The sequence below is a fragment of the Medicago sativa genome, chromosome 3, assembly GCF_051527215.1.
Source record: "Medicago sativa cultivar Bolivia chromosome 3, Bolivia_mono, whole genome shotgun sequence".
Lineage (NCBI taxonomy): Eukaryota > Viridiplantae > Streptophyta > Magnoliopsida > Fabales > Fabaceae > Medicago > Medicago sativa.
Window position 1 is genome coordinate 79,990,556 of NC_140751.1, and position 18,608 is coordinate 80,009,163.

The 18,608-nt window shown below is 33.8% G+C and overlaps 3 protein-coding genes across 3 annotated transcripts; 2 read left to right on the forward strand and 1 right to left on the reverse strand.

Moving 5' to 3' along the window:
- Positions 1-1,761: 1,761 nt before the first annotated feature.
- LACS8 (AMP-dependent synthetase and ligase family protein) lies at positions 1,762-8,602 on the forward strand. The gene is made up of 12 exons (XM_085754397.1): positions 1,762-1,882; positions 2,214-2,808; positions 2,919-2,999; positions 3,123-3,395; positions 3,780-3,911; positions 3,986-4,159; positions 4,417-4,646; positions 6,169-6,286; positions 6,568-6,699; positions 6,818-6,952; positions 7,064-7,270; positions 8,191-8,602. The coding sequence occupies exons 2-12, from the start codon at positions 2,272-2,274 to the stop codon at positions 8,353-8,355; spliced, it is 2,184 nt and encodes a 727-aa protein (XP_085610523.1). The 5' UTR covers positions 1,762-1,882; positions 2,214-2,271; the 3' UTR covers positions 8,356-8,602.
- A 914-nt stretch (positions 8,603-9,516) lies between these two features.
- LOC146940670 (uncharacterized) lies at positions 9,517-12,248 on the reverse strand. The gene is made up of 6 exons (XM_085754398.1): positions 11,646-12,248; positions 11,407-11,552; positions 10,588-10,756; positions 10,286-10,384; positions 9,984-10,066; positions 9,517-9,877 (listed from the first exon to the last, which is right to left on the reverse strand). The coding sequence occupies exons 1-6, from the start codon at positions 12,036-12,038 to the stop codon at positions 9,751-9,753; spliced, it is 1,017 nt and encodes a 338-aa protein (XP_085610524.1). The 5' UTR covers positions 12,039-12,248; the 3' UTR covers positions 9,517-9,750.
- A 1,315-nt stretch (positions 12,249-13,563) lies between these two features.
- Positions 13,564-18,608, forward strand: LOC146940671 (Rubisco methyltransferase family protein). Its single transcript, XM_085754399.1, has 12 exons — positions 13,564-13,989; positions 14,550-14,713; positions 16,446-16,529; positions 16,681-16,738; positions 16,824-16,877; positions 17,027-17,098; positions 17,179-17,259; positions 17,435-17,607; positions 17,689-17,791; positions 17,866-17,997; positions 18,095-18,217; positions 18,304-18,608. Exons 1-12 carry the CDS (start codon positions 13,627-13,629, stop codon positions 18,388-18,390), a joined length of 1,494 nt encoding a protein of 497 aa, XP_085610525.1. The 5' UTR covers positions 13,564-13,626; the 3' UTR covers positions 18,391-18,608.

Sequence of the window (18,608 nt, forward strand, 5' to 3'; positions counted from 1 at the left end):
AATAAGTTGTTTTGAATAAGTTGTTTTGCATAAATATGTTGTTTTGCATAAATAAGTTGTTTTGAATAAATTGTTTTTTAAAATGAAATCGGAATAAGTTGTTTTGTATAAATAAGCTGTTTTGAATAAGCTGTTTTGCACAAATAAGTTGTTTTGTATAAATAACTTGTTTTGAATAAGTTGTTTTGCACAAATAAGCTATTTCGTATAAATAAGTTGTTTCGAATAAGCTGTTTTGCATAAATAAGTTGTTTTGAATAAGTTGTTTTGCATAAATATGTTGTTTTGCATAAATAAGTTGTTTTGAATAAGTTGTTTTTTAAAATGAAATCGGAATAAGCTGTTTTGTATAAATAAGCTGTTTTGAATAAGCTGTTTTGAACAAATAAGCTGTTTTGCATAAATAAACTGTTTTGAATAAGCGGTTTTAAAAAAGTGATCCTAATAAGTTGGGTGTAGAAAGTGGTTTTAAAAAATTATAATATGGGGCTTTGCACAAATAAGCTATTTCGTATAAATAAGATGTTTCGAATAAGCTGTTTTGCATAAATAAGCTGTTTTGAATAAGTTGTTTTGCATAAATATGTTGTTTTGCTTAAATAAGTTGTTTTGAATAAGTTGTTTTTTAAAATGAAATCGGAATAAGCTGTTTTGTATAAATAAGCTGTTTTGAATAAGCTGTTTTGAACAAATAAGCTGTTTTGCATAAATAAACTGTTTTGAATAAGCGGTTTTAAAAAAGTGATCCTAATAAGTTGGGTGTAGAAAGTGGTTTTAAAAAATTATAATATGGGGCTTTATTAGGCCCACAAATAATTAGATTTCATAGTGGGCTTACTTGGGGTGTAGAAAGCAATTATGTTGGGTGTAGAAATCAATTATGCACGGTGCATAAGGATCCCTTATGCACCATAACCACTCCCCGCTTGAATCATATATTCCGATATTGACAATGAAACTCCCATTTCATGCTACTCATTTTATGTCTTGTAATGTCTCTTCTAATTTGATTATATTTTTTAATAAAAAAAAATCTAATTCAAAGTTGTATTATTTTAATAAAAGGCAATCACAGATGGTTTTTTTATTCGAAAAATAGTGGTTATTAGAGACCTGTTTAGATTTTTTTTGAGAAGTAAGAAAATTTTATCAAAAACTTATAAACTTAATCAAAATGCAGTGAATAAATAATAAGAACTTCATGTGAGAAAAAATTGATAAAAATTTACATTACAGTTTACACAAACATCCGATAAATTATTAAATGCACGCGTAAAACTTTTTTAGACTAACATTATATAAAATGATATTTATAGTTTAACCTTTTTTTCTAACTTTTTTAAATTTAAGTTTTTGAAATATTAAAATTTCCTTTATTTTTTTGATAAAGTTGTTTAGTGGCTGAAGCTCAAACATTTTAAAGGTAAAGGAATGAGGTATTTGAAGTTCTGACTCCCATTTCTATATATATTATGCATTTGTCCATACAGAACTAAGTTAAACAAACGACACCTCTTCCTTTCTATTTGTTCATTCACGTGAAATAATTCAGTTTGGGAGACACAATCAATCATACACTAAATATTGACATTCTCCAAACTAAGATTAGTACAATATTTATTTATTAAGGGATAGAGTGGTAATTTTGTTTTGATTTAAATTAAACGTTTTTTTAGGTGTAATAATCTAACGTGTTATGATTTTCAACAACATTGGCCACGCGTAATAATTATAACAGACATAGTCTATGTCGACAATTGCATTGAGACAAGACAACACACACATCTTTCTTCGTGAAAGCGCTGAATGAAACCAAAACCCAAATTTTAGCTAAACACACACACGTTGGAAGAAACATCGTAGCATTTCATCGTAACCAAAGGTATTGTTCCACGACAGAGAATCCTTTTGTTTTTAATGCAATTCTAGTTTTTCATTTTCTATGCTTTATTTAACTTAATCACTGATTTTGTTTACCTTTTCTTGTTTTCAATTTTGATTGAATTGGTCCTAGTCAAAATATTCTCTTTTTATTCCTCCAATTAATTCTCTTTGCTCTTTAACCTTTATAATATAACCACTCAGATTCAGATACATACATGTGATTTTCAATTTATTTGTTTTTCAGTCTCTAATCTATTATTCTCCCTTTGGTTTCAATTTAACTTTTCATTACTCATTATTTCATATACTTATTTTCACTTTTGATTCAGGTAATCAAATTTGTGTTGTTCTGCTTAATAACTGCACTATAGTTTTGTCAAACACAACATGGTTGATCCAAACGGTAGTTCCTCATGGTTGAAAAGTTTGAATATCTGTGAAACATTTGGGTTGAAAGATCATGGAGAACTTGGATTTGTGTTTGCTATAGTCATAGGCATCATTGTTCCTGTCTTGTTTTCGGTTTTTTTCTTAGGAAAGAAGAAAGGTAAAGTACGTGGTGTTCCGGTGGAAGTTAGTGGTGAATCGGGTTATGCTGTTCGTAATGCTCGATATTCTGAGTTGGTTGAAGTTCCTTGGAAAGGAGCTCCAACCATGGCTCATTTATTTGAGCAATCATGTAAAAAGCATACACATAATAGATTTCTTGGAACAAGGAAACTAATAGGGAAGGAGTTTGTTACATCTAGTGATGGCAGGAAATTTGAGAAAGTCCACTTAGGAGAATATGAATGGGAAACCTATGGAGAGGTCTTTGCTCGCGTGTCCAATTTTGCATCCGGTCTTCTTAAGCTAGGCCATGATATAGATAGTCATGTTGCGATTTTTTCTGATACTCGGGCTGAGTGGTTCATTGCCCTCCAGGTAAATTTGATTTACCAGCTTCATTTCGTTGACTCATTCCATTAACTTGAGGCTTATATCGATTCTGCATTCACAAATTTTAATGAAATACTTGCTATGCTATACTTCAGGGTTGCTTCCGGCAGAATATAACGGTCGTCACTATTTATGCTTCTCTAGGTGAGGATGCTCTGATTCACTCACTGAACGAGGTAAGAAGTTCTTTTCTTTTGTTTAGTTTTGTAGACAGTAGAACTAGATGAAACATAGTTCATCACTGTAGTAACTAAAAATAGTGTGGCATGTTCTCACTTGAAGCTTTGTAATATGAACAGACCCAAGTATCTACTCTGATCTGTGACGTAAAGCTGCTGAATAAACTGGACGCAATAAGATCAAAACTAACATCTTTGCAAAATATAATTTACTTTGAAGACGATAGCAAAGAGGAACATGCTTTTTCAGAAGGTTTGAGCAGCAACTGTACAATTGCATCTTTTGATGAAGTTGAGAAACTTGGGAAAGAAAGTCCCGTCGAACCAAGCTTACCTTCCAAGAATGCTGTTGCAGTTGTCATGTATACAAGTGGCAGTACAGGTCTGGCAAAGGTTTGTTTCTTCTTCAAGTTTTGTTAAAGGCGTTCGTCTCTGTGTCTATGCATGCATAATCTTTTGTTCATATTTGTGATTTGCTGGATGTTTTTTAAATGTTTTGTCCAATGTCATGGTTATTAGTTTTCTCAACAACCTGATGCTTACTATAGAACGTAATTCAGAAATACGAGTAGTCGAGAACCGACTTTGTCTTGGTATAACTTTATTCTATATAGATTTTTAGGTGGTAAAGTATGCACAAGAACCATATTAAGTCATTATGTGCATATGATTGGCTTTTTCTTGCCTATTGACATTGATAGCTATGAGGATCTCCATCAAGTCAATTACATGTTACCCTTTGATTTGATAAGTTGTTAACCTTTTGTTATCGTTTAGGGTGTCATGATTACTCACGGGAACATTGTAGCCACCACAGCAGCTGTTATGACTGTGGTTCCAAATCTAGGTAGCAAGGACGTGTACTTGGCGTACTTGCCCCTTGCTCATGTTTTTGAAATGGCAGCAGAGGTGATTCTTTTAGCCTTTAAGTCTTAATTGTCAAATTAGTTGGATGCTGTCTCTAAATTACTCTGGTTGTCCAGTCTGTTATGCTTGCTGCAGGTGTTGCAATTGGTTACGGCAGTCCTATGACTTTGACCGATACATCTAATAAAGTCAAGAAAGGAACCAAGGGAGATGTTACTGTTTTAAAACCTACCCTTTTGACAGCGGTACCAGCTATTATTGATCGTATTCGAGATGGAGTTGTAAAAAAGGTGTGTCTACTAATCCACATCAACATTTTCATCTGCGCTACATTTAGTTTTTACTTTTTATGTGATATTCACTGTTCAAATTTTACTATCATAATGCATTGATGGTCTTGTTAGATATCTGGATAGGATTTTCCAATTTGATAGCCACTTTTCAATCACGAATTGCTGTGACTTGCATTTATTTTTCCTTTTTCACTTTCCCCTAATGTCTTAAACTAATCATTGGAAAATTATTCTCTTACCTATATTGTACTTAGGTGGAGGAAAAAGGAGGACTTGCCAAGAATCTTTTCCAGATTGCATACAAGCGCCGACTGGCTGCTGTAAAAGGAAGCTGGCTAGGAGCTTGGGGAGTGGAGAAGTTGGTGTGGGATACCATTATCTTTAAAAAAATCCGTACTGTACTTGGAGGCAACCTCCGATTTATGCTTTGTGGCGGAGCTCCTTTATCCGGAGATTCACAACAATTCATCAATATCTGTGTGGGGTAATGATTCTCATTTTATACCATGCATTATTTGGTTGGAACTAAACTAGTTGTATTATATGTATATGTGCGTATGCATATGTAGTTGGAGAAAATGAGACCTCTTGAGTTGCTTATACTTTTTTTCTTCGGTTTTTGTTCTGTAGAGAGAGAGAGAGAGAGAGAGAGAGAGAGAGAGAGAGTTTCTGATATATTTGTACAGAACTACCACTATTATTAATATCATGGTGATATTAGTGGCAAAATTTCAGTAATAATCCAGCGTTATTCATCAATTTCTGGTTCAATTCTATCAAAATGTACCGGCGCTCTGGGTCCTTTGAGCTATGACCTGTAATTTCACACGTGAGGCCAGGTTTGAGTACCTCAAAATAGAGTCAAACAGACTATCAACAGTATTTCGGGATATATCTTCAAAAATATCCTTGAAGTTATTGGAGGGGTGTGGGGCGAAATTGAGTGTCATTCACCAACCATTTCAAAAGCCTATGTTGTGCTACATGAATGGTTTTATATATAACAAGTCCTCTCCTGCAAGAGCTTTGTGGGTTGAAGTGTGGACAACGCAAATATCCACCTCATCTCGTATTGAAATTTAATGTATATTTAATTCTAGACGACATGGTATTAGGGGTTTTGGTACCATGTTATGAGCCAATTCACAAGCTGAACTTGTTCAGTGACTGGTGAGTAACATGATTAGTTTTTGTTGAAAAATTTGCCTAAATTGTGGCAACCACCACAATCAGTTATTTAACCACTTAGTCTGCCTTCATTGCCCTGGCACAACACCTTTAGTGTGTTGGGTTGAGGGATGGTTTTAGTCGCACACCGCCTAGGGATATGACTCTAAAAGATTTCCAAAATAATGGAATCAAAGAAAGCACTCTAAAATGTATGTCTCTTCATGGATTTGAAATTCAAATTAGTAAGGTGTCTTCTTTCATGATTGAATGGGTATATTCATGAATTAATACGGCTTTCATTTGAGTCAATTCATGAAAGAATTGAGCTATCTGTTAAAAGTTATTTCTCTTAACCATGTGGTATGTGGTTCTCTATACATTGAACAACAAAATTCATTTGTTTCTTATCCAAAATTCTGCCAAAATCAAAATTCTAAACCATCCTCTCTTTTCTCTTTTCTCTTTTCTCATAGTTCCTATTCCACTAGATAGGATAAAGGAAAATATATTCCTTAAACAACTTTCAAGACTCATGAGGGGTTCTGTATGTTACTTGTGATGCCTTGTGAACTATCCATTGCATCCTTCTCTTTCTAGTCTCTCATGAATGAGACGCTCAAACCATTTCTATGGAAATTTACGTTAGTGTTTTTTTGATGACATACCGATTTTCATAAAAAATCAACAATACTCACTTTGTCCATTTGAGATTCATTCTTTAACTATTACTGGTTCAAGTTATATTGAAGTTGAAAAAAAGAACTCTATTATTTCTAAACTACACCTCTTTTTGTCCGACTAGAGTTATAATTCTTTGTATTTATTTATGTCGACAGGGCTCCTATTGGGCAAGGATATGGTTTGACCGAAACATTTGCTGGGGCTTCCTTCTCTGAGGCGGATGACTACAGTGTGGGGCGTGTTGGTCCACCTCTGCCTTGTTGCTACATTAAGGTATGCTATATATCGTATTAACTAAAAATCAGTGCATTGAACTTCCAACTTATACTTATTTATAGATGTTGCATTGAATTATTGTAATAGTCATTAATTATTATAGTTTTCATGCTGGTGAGTAGTAAAACTTATTGGACTTTAAAGATCAGTGAGAAGTTAGTAACATCTCAGAAATATTATCTCTTAAGCTGTTATAGAACTTGCAGTTGGTGCTATTTATGAGCCTCAAATAGGGGGGAATTTGATTTTGTTATTAATTTGGTTCGTTGGTTGTATAGCTTGTTTCTTGGGAGGAAGGAGGGTATCTATCATCAGACAAACCAATGCCACGAGGAGAGGTTGTAGTTGGCGGTTTCAGTGTGACAGCTGGTTATTTTAAGAATCAAGATAAAACTGATGAAGTGTTCAAGGTAATTTTCACACTTAAAGTTATGTGCATGTCATTTTTCCCTTTTAATTTTCTTTAGTTGCATGTAAATTTGCTTTTGCTGATTAATAAGTAGCACGTGATTTTTCAACTTGGTACAGGTTGATGAGAAAGGTGTGCGCTGGTTTTATACTGGTGACATTGGGCGATTCCATCCTGATGGGTGCCTCGAAATCATCGATAGGAAGAAGGATATTGTCAAACTTCAACATGGAGAATATATCTCTCTTGGAAAGGTGACTCAAACTATACCTTGTCGTTCTAGAATCACGACGCAGTACTGACACGAGATTCACAGTAAAATTTTCAGGGTCTAATATTAGTCTTTCATTTTAATGTAATGGCAGGTTGAGGCAGCACTCGCGTCATGTGATTATGTGGATAGTATAATGGTGCATGCAGAACCCTTTCACAGTTACTGTGTTGCTCTAGCTGTTGCTTCACGTCAGTCTCTGGAAAAGTGGGCCCAAGAAACTGGTATCGATTACAAAGATTTTCCTGATCTCTGTAACAAACCTGAAGCTGTCACTGAGGTTCTGCAGTCCATTTCCAAGGTTAGCTAATATGTGGATAGTTACTTGTTTGCTGGCTATCCAGGATTAAATCGATAGATTATTCATTAATAATTTATCAATTTGAAGATGAAGTAACACTTGTCGCGTACTACCACACTTAAATTAAGACGCCGAAAATGTTTAATTTCTCTTCATTTATTAGACTGCTTGAATATTTAAGGTGACAAATAAGAACACTGAAAATAAACTATGTAAAGTTTGTTTAAGACTATGTTGGATTCAACAAAACATAAAGGCACCATTACACAGCCTCCATCCAACATCTTAAACTTTTAGTAGAATTGGTCCTTGACATGTTACTTGAGCCGCAATGACCTAATGGTCAAGAGAGTGATCATTACCGCATCCATACTTCTGAATCAGGTTTATTTTTAGTTTAAGGAAGACTGGACCCATATTCTATCCACCCTCAAATTTGAAGCGCTCTTGCATTATAGGGATGTTGTGCACATGATTCGAGTTGGGTGGATGAAATAGAGGAATTCTTTAGATATAACATATTATTGCAGAGTACATATCAAACTCAGACAGATTCTACTATAATACCAGCCAAAATCTTTGATATTGTGTCTAGCAAAGTGTCAACAAGAACAAAAAATATATGTTGTGGATAAGAATGCTGATGTGGATTAATGAACAGTCATAAAAGAATATATGAGATTAGATGTGAGTGTAGAAAAAAATGACAGAAACTCATCCCGGTGATTAGCTCACATGGTGAGAAGACCAATAGAGACTACTAAAAAAGGTGGATCAAATGCAAGATGTTCATGTTTAAAGGGATGGGAAAAAAAACCCGTAAATTGAGCTTTATCTATTATGTTTTAACAAGGTAAACTACATTGCAAGTTTAATAACCCTTATATGGTAGATGGCTTATTTTACTTTGTTAATTTCAGGCTGCAAAAGCTGCAAAGCTGCAAAAAACTGAAGTTCCTGCAAAGATTAAGCTGTTGGCGGATCCATGGACACCTGAATCTGGATTAGTTACTGCTGCTCTCAAGTTAAAGAGAGAACAGCTGAAAGCCAAATTCAATGATGATCTTCAGAAGTTGTATGCATGAAGTATCTAACCTCATGTCAATGTACTATCTGTTGCAGGCGTATGTTATGTTTGAGTTTTAATTTATCTCCCTCAATATGGTTGATGCACTTCCACTTTTAATGACATGTAAAACACACGGCATAACAAAAACATAGTCAGCATAATGGTTTCTGTGAGATTGCTTTGTAAATGATGTGCTGATAGTATTATAGTCATTCTACATGACTGGCATAGATAATAATATATGAGCTGTTATTTACCATGAATACATATGTCATTGATTTTTATAAAGATAGTTCTTTTTATTAAGAAAGAAATCATACCCTGGTTCTTAGGAATGACACCTTTTATAACTTCTCACCCTTTCTTATTCTATCTAATAATAATTTAGACACCTTTAAGTTACAAAGCTTACCATCATTTCTTAATTTTTTTAATTATCATTAATATGAGAAACTTCTCCTTTTTTATTTCTATATCTATTTGTATACTAAGGTCGTTTATAATTCTTGCCTAATTAGAGAATAAATACGTGAGTTTCTCTATTAAAAAATAGACAGTAACATGTCTATTAATTGTGGGTTATTTATTTCAATAAAACTAACTACAAAGTTTTCGGTTTACGCCAAAATCGAATTTTGTTGAAAGAAAACCTGAGTGTTATCTTTGTTGAATGTTAACTTCTATTGGATAGAAAAATTAGTATTGATTTTTTTTGGATAACGTGAAAAATTATTTAAACTTTTATTTATTTTAATACTTAATAGGTTATTATTATACCTCTAAGTTTTTCTTAATGTTTTCCGAAAAAAAAGCCTCTCCTAATATACACCTTTGAAATATTGCCTAGCAACCTTTGCATAAAAAAATATCTCCCAGCAAGCAATTTATCTAGAGTAAGGTTAAGATAAATTTTTAACTAGCATTTATGAGGAAGTTATATTGAGATAATCCTACTATATAAACTGACTTTTTTTTTTCCTTCAAAAAAAAAAAAAAACTGACTTTTTTGAATAATAAATTTTTGTACAAGGTAGAAATAGTTTTTACGTCTTAATTTTCTTAGATGTTTATTTTTTTTTTCTTCATAAATTTCTATAAATTTACAAGGATTTCAAAACCACACTTAATGAAAATGTAGACGTCTTTGTACCAAAAAAAAAAAAGTTAGACGTTGAACTTCTCTTCAAGGAATTATTACATACAGCAAAAGAAGAAGAAAAGTTTCTGCAAAGATGTGTCTAAATGGATGTCAATATTGTTATGGACTAGTGAAAAGTGGTGACATACTATAGTTATGCTGTGGACTTGGTAGTATGAAACTTCATTCCCAACCAAACTCAACAATCAATTTCAATTCTTATTGCATTAAAAATGTGTATTCATATTCATTGGCCGTATGTATCAGATGGATTCACTCAGACTCAACAGGAGTTTGTGCAATGGCAGAGGTTGATAGTGAGGGCCGTAGGAGAATGTATAAAGCAGGCCCCAGCAATGGTATCAATGAAACTGGAAGAAGCCAAGAACCTTTGTCAAACCTGTATATTGAACGAGCATTACATATCTTTTATACAGTATGATAGGGACTAGGTCTAAGATCTCTAAGTGAAAATTGTAATAAAACTCAAATGCTAATGAGCATACCATTTTCTAGCAGTCATATCATTGTAAACCCAAAATGGTGCCAGTGTTGAGAGTAAAGTAAAATCAATGGACATAACATGGATCTGCAAACATGAAAACCAGATTTTAGCAAGTTGCAGATTTGGCCTAATGTAACTAACTAGGTTGTAGTAGACTAGGAATTTACCAGTCCAGTAACTGTTGATTGAATTATTGAAGACCATCGTAACAATATTAGAGAAGTATAAGCATTGCTAAAGCTTAAAATAATGAATACAAGGACGAGCCAGGCCAACAATATGAAAAGCTGAGTTTGAACTTACAAATTTGCTTTCCCTGAAGTACTGGAAAAATTCTTTCCACACATCTTCCCCGGCTAAACTAGCGTAAATTATGATGCCTATCCCCGAAGCAAGTAATATCTGATTCACAGATCAGGTAAGCATCATATTCACGATGAGTTAAAAATATTCAGGTTTTTTGGAAAAGTAAGAATGTGACTACAACAGGAGGTTATTATTAGGCATTAACATGAACAAAATCACCAATCATGGAGATTATTATTTAAATCACAATGATCTGTCTGCAACAACTTTACAATGTTAGGTTGGGATGAGCAACTTACCGTTGCAGTGACTTTCGATTCCAAAAAATTTAATGGCCATGTTTTAAGCTGTGTTTCTTCAACAGGAGGCGGTGGAGGTTTCCATAGCACAAAATAAGGAAGAAGCGCATATATGCCACCGAAAAATGAAGCAGACAGGAAGGGCCATACAGGAACACTGCTTTTTGAGCTGTGGAATAGTAAAAACACCAATGCAAAAACTAAATCGTCAATTCTCTTTAAACAACAACATTGTTTACATAGCAGGGTCGGATATTTTGTTCGATTCCCACAAAGCTCAAAGTAGGCAAGTGTTATTAATTCTGAAATGCCAGGGTATAAGTTAAAACTCTACAGAATGTAAGAGGTTAAGAATTATAATACTATCCTGAGTGGAAACTCTATTGAACTGACCCTAAAACAATGGTTGAATGTTACATCTTGGATTTCTAAGTTCATAATCCGTGCTTAAATTTTTGATGATTTACCAATGTGATCGAAACGAAGGGTGGCATCATGCATGGCTTAAAGAAATATATTATAGCTAGCTAAGTTTGGATTTGCTTATGAACAACTCATCTACTAACATAATCAGTTGACAAAGTGTTTGAGAGAGCTTGTGAAAACAAGTTATGATATGTCTATAAGCTGTTGTCAGCTAGTTATAATAAGCCTTTTAGGATAACTTATGAAAACAATTTTACAATATTACCTCTTTCACTACAGAAATAACTTGTGCATTGTTAAGAATGAACAACAACTCTGTTACAAAGATGGTTGCAGTGATAGTAAATTGAGTGAATAATAGGAAAGTGAATCCTATATGAAAAAGGGAAATACCTTCTTCCAGTGGGAAGTAACAGCATGCTATATACCAAAGGCCACAAACCCATAATATACCATTCAGAAACAAGCACTTGATTCATTCTGAAACCATCATCTCCTTTCAAATTCAAAAGCTTTTTCAAGAAATACATGTCCCTCGACTACAGACAGAATCATTAAAAAAACAATAAACATAAGCAAGTAATCATATTGCATTGAAAGAAGAAAAAACAAGATAAGATAGTATATATTACCGGTGTCTGGTTTGGGGAGAGAAAAGAAACATAGTAGATAAGTGCAGCCCATAAGAGAAAGAGTAAAATTGAAGTTGTCCAATCTCTTTTTCCTTCCTCCTCCACAACACTGCTGTTGTTGGTAACTTGACTCTCTTTGTTGGAATCATTGCAAACAACAATACTACTCTTCCTCCGAAATGATGGTGTAGCAGCAACAGAGGGAGCTTTCATTTTCATTACTAGAGGTGTGAATGAGCTTAATCTGCAACAACATCCAGAGGCCACTACTGTTATTGTTGCTTTCTGAATTGATTTTTTGTATTTCAGAGTGGGGAAGTTACAAGTTACAAGATTGGGTTTAGCTACAACTAGCACCATATTCATCAAACTTCTTTCAACTTCAAATCGCATAAGGGGGGTGTAAATTACAATGGCGATGATGTCTTACTCTTGCTTCCTAGTGAACACAAAAATTAATCTATTATTATCTGTAAAAAAAAAAAAAGTAAAAGTAACCAATTTTCATGTGAAAAAAATCTATTTATTTAGTTCATAAAAAAAAAAAAAAAACTATTTATTTACTCAAGTTTTAGCCTATCACAATCTTATATGGATAAGGGTGGATAAAATTTTGGAATAAACCAGATTAAACCATCTCACTCTCTTCAATTTAATTAAGGTTTAATTGCACTTTTGACCCCCTATCTTTCTAAAAGTTACGATTTTGGCCCCCTAACTAATTTAAATACAAAACAGCCCCCTAAGTATTGGATCTTTGGTAGTTTTGGCCCCAAAGCCAATTTTGACTCGGTCAACGCTGACGTGACACCCTAAGTGAGGTGCCACGTTTCAATTAGTTTTTTTTTTTTGGCCTTGGGGGGTCAAAACTGCTAAAGTTGCACAACTTAGGGGGCGGTTTTGTAGTTTTTTTTTTCTTTGGGGGCCAAAATCGCACCTTTGGGAAAGTTAAGGGGCTACAACTGCAATTAAGCCTTTAATTAATCCATAAATCCATCCATAAACTATCTGGGTGGGGCTTCAGTGACTTTGTGTTGGGTGACTTTGGTGACTTTAGTGTATTTTAAAGGGAAGAGAGTGATGATTGAATGATTAAAATAAATTATTTTGATGAGAGAGAATTATTGGTTAGGAGAGAGATAGAGACAAAGGCACCGAAAGACACCGAAGCCAAAGTCACTAAAGCCCCACCCAAACTAACTACATATAACAAGTAAGATTACATTGACATATTTTCATATACTATAAATATTAAATTTACAAATTCGTATACCGTGTCCGTAAGGATTAAATATTATATTTACATAATTACATGGACATATTTTCATATACTATAAAACCATTATTTAATATGTGTTATTTGAACAATCATTTGTGCGATAACTCTTGGAACATCTATAAACTATATATTAAAGAAAAATATATATTGATATAGAAAACAAATCAATAAAGAGAGAAAGTAAAAAAATAATCCGAGTATAAAAGAGAAAATTGTCACAAAATTATTATAAAATAGTTGTATAAATATCATTTCTCTATCTAATACTAAAAATTCATTTTGGTTTTTTTTTATCTCTTTTCTAAATCAATTTGTTCATTATCTTTTTTAAATCATTGTATTCCTTCATTTTTTTAAAAGGGTGATATTTTAGTATTATTTTCATTCGTTTTGGTATAAAACATATCCTTTTAGAAAAAAATAAACGACCAAGACAATTTAGAAAAAAGATAAAAAACTAAAACATTATAAAAAAAATAAAATAAAGGATCAAAACGAATTTTTAATAAAAGATAATAGATAAAAAAATATATTTAATTCTCGCTAATATTAGATGGATGATAAATTTGGAACTGGGACCACGTGGTGTTCCCACAACTTCTCAAACTCAAAGTAACAGCAGAACAACAAAATCTAGCTAAGCTATAGTATGGGTTTGATTTCAGCAGCAGATAAGGTGTAAAAGTTGTTTTACTTAGTAACATGACAACCATGGTTGAAGCTTCAGGGATGATGATGTTCACCAACACCACCACTCTTATTCCTACTTTTAACCAAACAATTCACAAAACAACACATCTTGGATTCTCACGTAGAAACAATGCTCATTTTTCACTCTCTGCAACCTCATCATTGATGGAAACTATTCCTTGGGGATGTGAGAATGATTCAATTGAAAATTCATCTTCTCTTGAGAAATGGTTGTCTCAGTCTGGTCTTCCTTCTCAGAAGATGTCCATTGATAAAGTTGATGTTGGTGAGAGAGGTCTTGTTGCTTTGAAGAATATTAGGAAAGGAGAGAAGCTTCTTTTTGTTCCTCCTGAACTTGTCATCACTCCTGATTCTGTAAACTCTTCCTTTCTTCTTCTCTTTATTTGTGGAAACAACTTGTGACATGTTTATTTAAGTTTATTTTCGTAAGCTCTTCAAGAAGATAGCTTTGAAAACAGCTTATGGATTGACTTGTTTGATTTAATCTATTGGCATAAACACTTTTGAGACTATGAGATAATTTATGGAAACAGCTTATGGTATGTCCATAAGCATAGTGCATAGATAGATTATGAAAACGATTTGACTTTGTTATATCTTTTGTATAGAAATAGCTTATGCATGCTTATGCTATAGGCACTTAATTAAGTTGTTTATCCAAACAGGGCCTCATAGACAGTTATGTGACGATCACCACCATTTTAGTTTATTAATTCAATCCAAGAAGCTTTGTTCAGAAATTAGAATAATACAAGCAAATTATATAAGTATTATGCTGTCGGTATCAACACTCGACAACATTGCTTTATTCAATCCATGCTAAAATTGATGCTTAATGATCAACCTTCTAAACTTGATTTGGATATCTTGTGTTCTGGTGTTTATGATTTTGTTTGGGGTATTTTGGTTATTAGGAGTGGAGCTGCCCGGAAGCTGGTGAAGTATTGAAAAAGAATTCAGTTCCGGATTGGCCATTGCTTGCAACTTACCTTATAAGTGAAGCTAGTCTCATGAAATCTTCCAGATGGTTCAGTTATATATCGGCTTTACCTCGTCAACCATACTCACTTCTTTACTGGTACTTGAATTCAATTGCTCTTATCATGAATTATTTTGTGTGTTTATATTGGGAAGAATTGGAGAAGTGAGTATTGATGAGCAAGAAATTAAAATTAGTAGTTGAAATGCTTTGTTACCTTGCTAGGGAGAATGTGAGATAAATCAAATTGAGACTATTTTACAATAATTCACCAGGGTTTTAAAAAAGGATCGAAGTAACAGTTGGCTGCATCACGATCCTTGATATTGCAGAGAATGCAGTCAAATGTGGCCTCAATCGCGGTCAGCTGCGGCTTCAACAACAACAAAAACCGTTTTGTCTCAGCCAGATCGCGGTCACATACTTTTATTTAAATCCCTGAATGTCACTCCAAAAAAAAAAAAAAACCGAATGTCACTAATATAAGCCCATCCTAAAATGGTACAAAAGTGAAGACAAAATTAAAATATCTCACGTTATAACAAGCCTTTTAATACAGGTTCCTTTTTGCATGGTTTCTTTGGAAAAATTAGTAGACCTTGCATCCTCCATGCTGAGATTTTGGGTTTATACCATGGTTTGAAGTTGTGTTGGGATACTGGATTTAAGCATGTGGTGTGTCTCTCTGATTCAACTATTGTTGTTGACCTCATCCAAAAGGATTTGAATGTTCATCACAAATATGGAAATTTAGTCATGGCTATTAAACACCTTCTTCGTAGAGATTGGGTGGTTAGTTTACGACATACTTTGCGTGAGGGTAACGCTGCAGCTGATTTTCTAGCTAAAAAGGGTGCTCTTAGTGGTAGTAGCTTTGTTATTTTGAATGAAGCCCCTCCTGATATGACCTCTATCCTCTTAGCAGATGCCATGGGTGTTGAGTTTGTTCGACCCTAGTATGGGTCCTTTTTAGTTTTTTTTTTTCTTCCCTTTTGTTACCAAAAAAAAAAAGCCTTTTAAACTATAATTTCAATAGAAAAAACTAAAGGTGGTTTATACTTGCTATTTTCTTTTGGTTACTTTTCATTTCCTTCATCTATATCCGTACAAGAGAGGTGTTTCTCTTTTTGTTCTCTGATTTCTCAATTTCATTCCCACTAATTTCTTCCTCTTAATTTCAGTTCCAAGCAAAAAAATCTTCAATGGACTTTACTTCTTCATTCTGTCAATGAAAAAAGAGCAATGTTATTTGAACGTCTAAAAATCAACAACTATTTGACAACGGTATAAAATACACCGTTTATAACTACTATTTACGTGACTATGAGAGAGAGGGAGAGAGAATGACGCAGTACGGAAGCGTAGGGTTAGCAAGCGCTAAACCTGGATAGAAAAGAACAAGTTTGCAAGCGACAAACTTGTGAAAATAGGGTTGCAAGCGACAAACCTATCAAAATAAGGGTTCCGGAATCCACCAGAAATTGAGAGAAAATCTCGAATATTATTAATGAATGAAAAAGTGTGTCTCTTAGGCTACATAAGTTCTGCTTATATAGTGAAAGAAATAACAAACCCGTGGGTCAAAATAAAATAAAACGTAATAATAATAGAAAGTTCTAGAAAATTATTAAGATTTGGTTAAAATAAAATACTATAAAATTACTAAGAAAGCCCTCCTACATCAGAGAAACAGCTAATTAAAAGATGAAATAGTACCAATACGGTATCTTTAGACGGTGTTAGACAACCATAAAGTTGTCAACATAACATTTCTCATAAAAAAAGGGTCTTTCTCAAAATTTTCCTATACAGTTTATTTCTTTCATTTCAGGTCACAAGCAGAACTAGATCGCTACTTGGAAGCTTCACAGATTAGGGAGAGAGCAATTGAAAGGACTAATAATGTTATTGGAACGTATGGACCGATCATTTGTACCTAATATTTCTGCAGATTTTTTAGGCAGTTCATTTCTCTTTTTTAGTATAATGCCTTAATCTACTGTGCTTTCTTGATTGAATAATCCCATGTTTTTCAATAACTAGCAAACTTCCCATTTGTTCTCCAGATACAATGATATGAGGGTTAGAATATTTTCCAAATACCCTGATTTCTTCCCTGAAGAGGTAATTACATCACATTGAACAGGATGAGAATGTAGTTTCAGAAAGTTCGTAGTGAATCTGAATCTGTTATTTGTATGGCTTTCAGGTGTTCAACATCGAGTCCTTCAAATGGTCATTCGGCATTCTTTTCTCGCGCATGGTGAGTCAATCTGGTAGATAAAATGAAACAAAATTATATTCTGTTATTTTTCAATCATTTCATTCAACAAGACTTAGTTTTGCTGTTTCATATTTGAGAGAAATGGCTGATTGTCAGAACATATAATTCATGATATTGGCACCGTGTAGGTTCGGTTGCCCTCTATGGATGGAAAGAATGCATTGGTTCCTTGGGCAGATATGATGAATCATAGTTGTGAGGTAGGGTCTTTCCAAATAAAATCCCTAGCAAGTTTTCCTCAACAAGTTGAACTCTAATATATTTTTTGTCATTGGATTAGGTGGAGACTTTTTTGGATTATGATAAATCGTCAAAGGGAATTGTCTTTACGACGGATCGTCCCTATCAACCAGGTGAGCAGGTAATCATAAACTCAGATGGAATTTGTTAAATTAGATACATAGGATAAGACAGTTAAGTACCTTGGTAAATGAAATGCAAATTCGTTGCACCTTGCCAAAGTGTTTATGACTCTAAAGTTAGCAATATTACCACAAACTGCAATTGATTTCTTTTTCTTGTATCAAATTACACAGGTGTTTATTTCATATGGAAAAAAATCAAACGGGGAGCTTCTGTTATCATATGGATTTGTTCCAAAGGAGGGCACGAATCCAAGTGATTCAGTTGAGTTGTCACTGTCACTCAAGAAATCCGATGAGTCCTATAAGGAGAAGTTAGAACTGTTGAAGAAATATGGATTATCAGGGCGAGTACCTAAGTTTTCATAGTTATTATACCTTTCATGATTAAACTTGTTACTAACTTGTTTGTTCTATTCTTTTTCCAGATCTCAGTGTTTTCCTATAAGGATTACTGGTTGGCCATTGGAGTTAATGGCTTATGCTTATTTAGCTGTTAGTCCTTCAAGCATGAGAGGAAAATTTGAAGAGGTATGCCACTTACTATCTTTGTGAATTCTTTCTTCGAATATGTCGTATAACCAAATGTGTGATTCTTTGGACAGATGGCTGCCGCCGCATCAAATAAAACTACCTCGAAAAAGGACTTGAGATATCCTGAAATAGAGGAGCAAGCATTGCAATTTATACTAGACAGTTGTGAATCTAGTATCTCAAAATACAACAAGTTCTTACAGGCAAGGAAACACTTTAATAATGATTTCAAAAGCAATTTGGTAATCTCTAGCTAGCGAGCTAATCCTAGCTGTTTGTTTCCATTTGATCGATCCACAGGTAAGTGGATCGCTAGATTTGGATGTGACTTCCCCGAAACAACTCAACAGAAGACTCTTTCTAAAGCAGCTAGCCGTGGACTTGTGTAATAGCGAGCGCAGGATATTGTTTCGTGCTCAATATGTAAGATTATAAAAGCACGTTATTTAATTTCTACTTACAAAGGTTGCTTGTCACTAAAGCTAACTCACTTTGAATATTAATTGCAGATATTGCGAAGAAGACTGAGGGATATGAGGACTGGTGAATTAAAAGGCTTGAAAATCTTTAATGGGTTCTGGAATCGTTTCCAATGAGGCCATTCATTATTTTCCACCGTTGCTTGCTTTGGAAACATCTAGCTCACACTTTGACAAAATCATGAACTTGTTCAAGTTCATCACTTCATGTTATTGGTTTTTGTTTTTGATGGAAATAGGTCAAGTCTTGAGCGATAAAATAATCTGTATTGAACATGAAAAGAAAAATGAAAACAAGAAAAGAAAAGGCCGTGGAATTATTGCATCTAAACAAA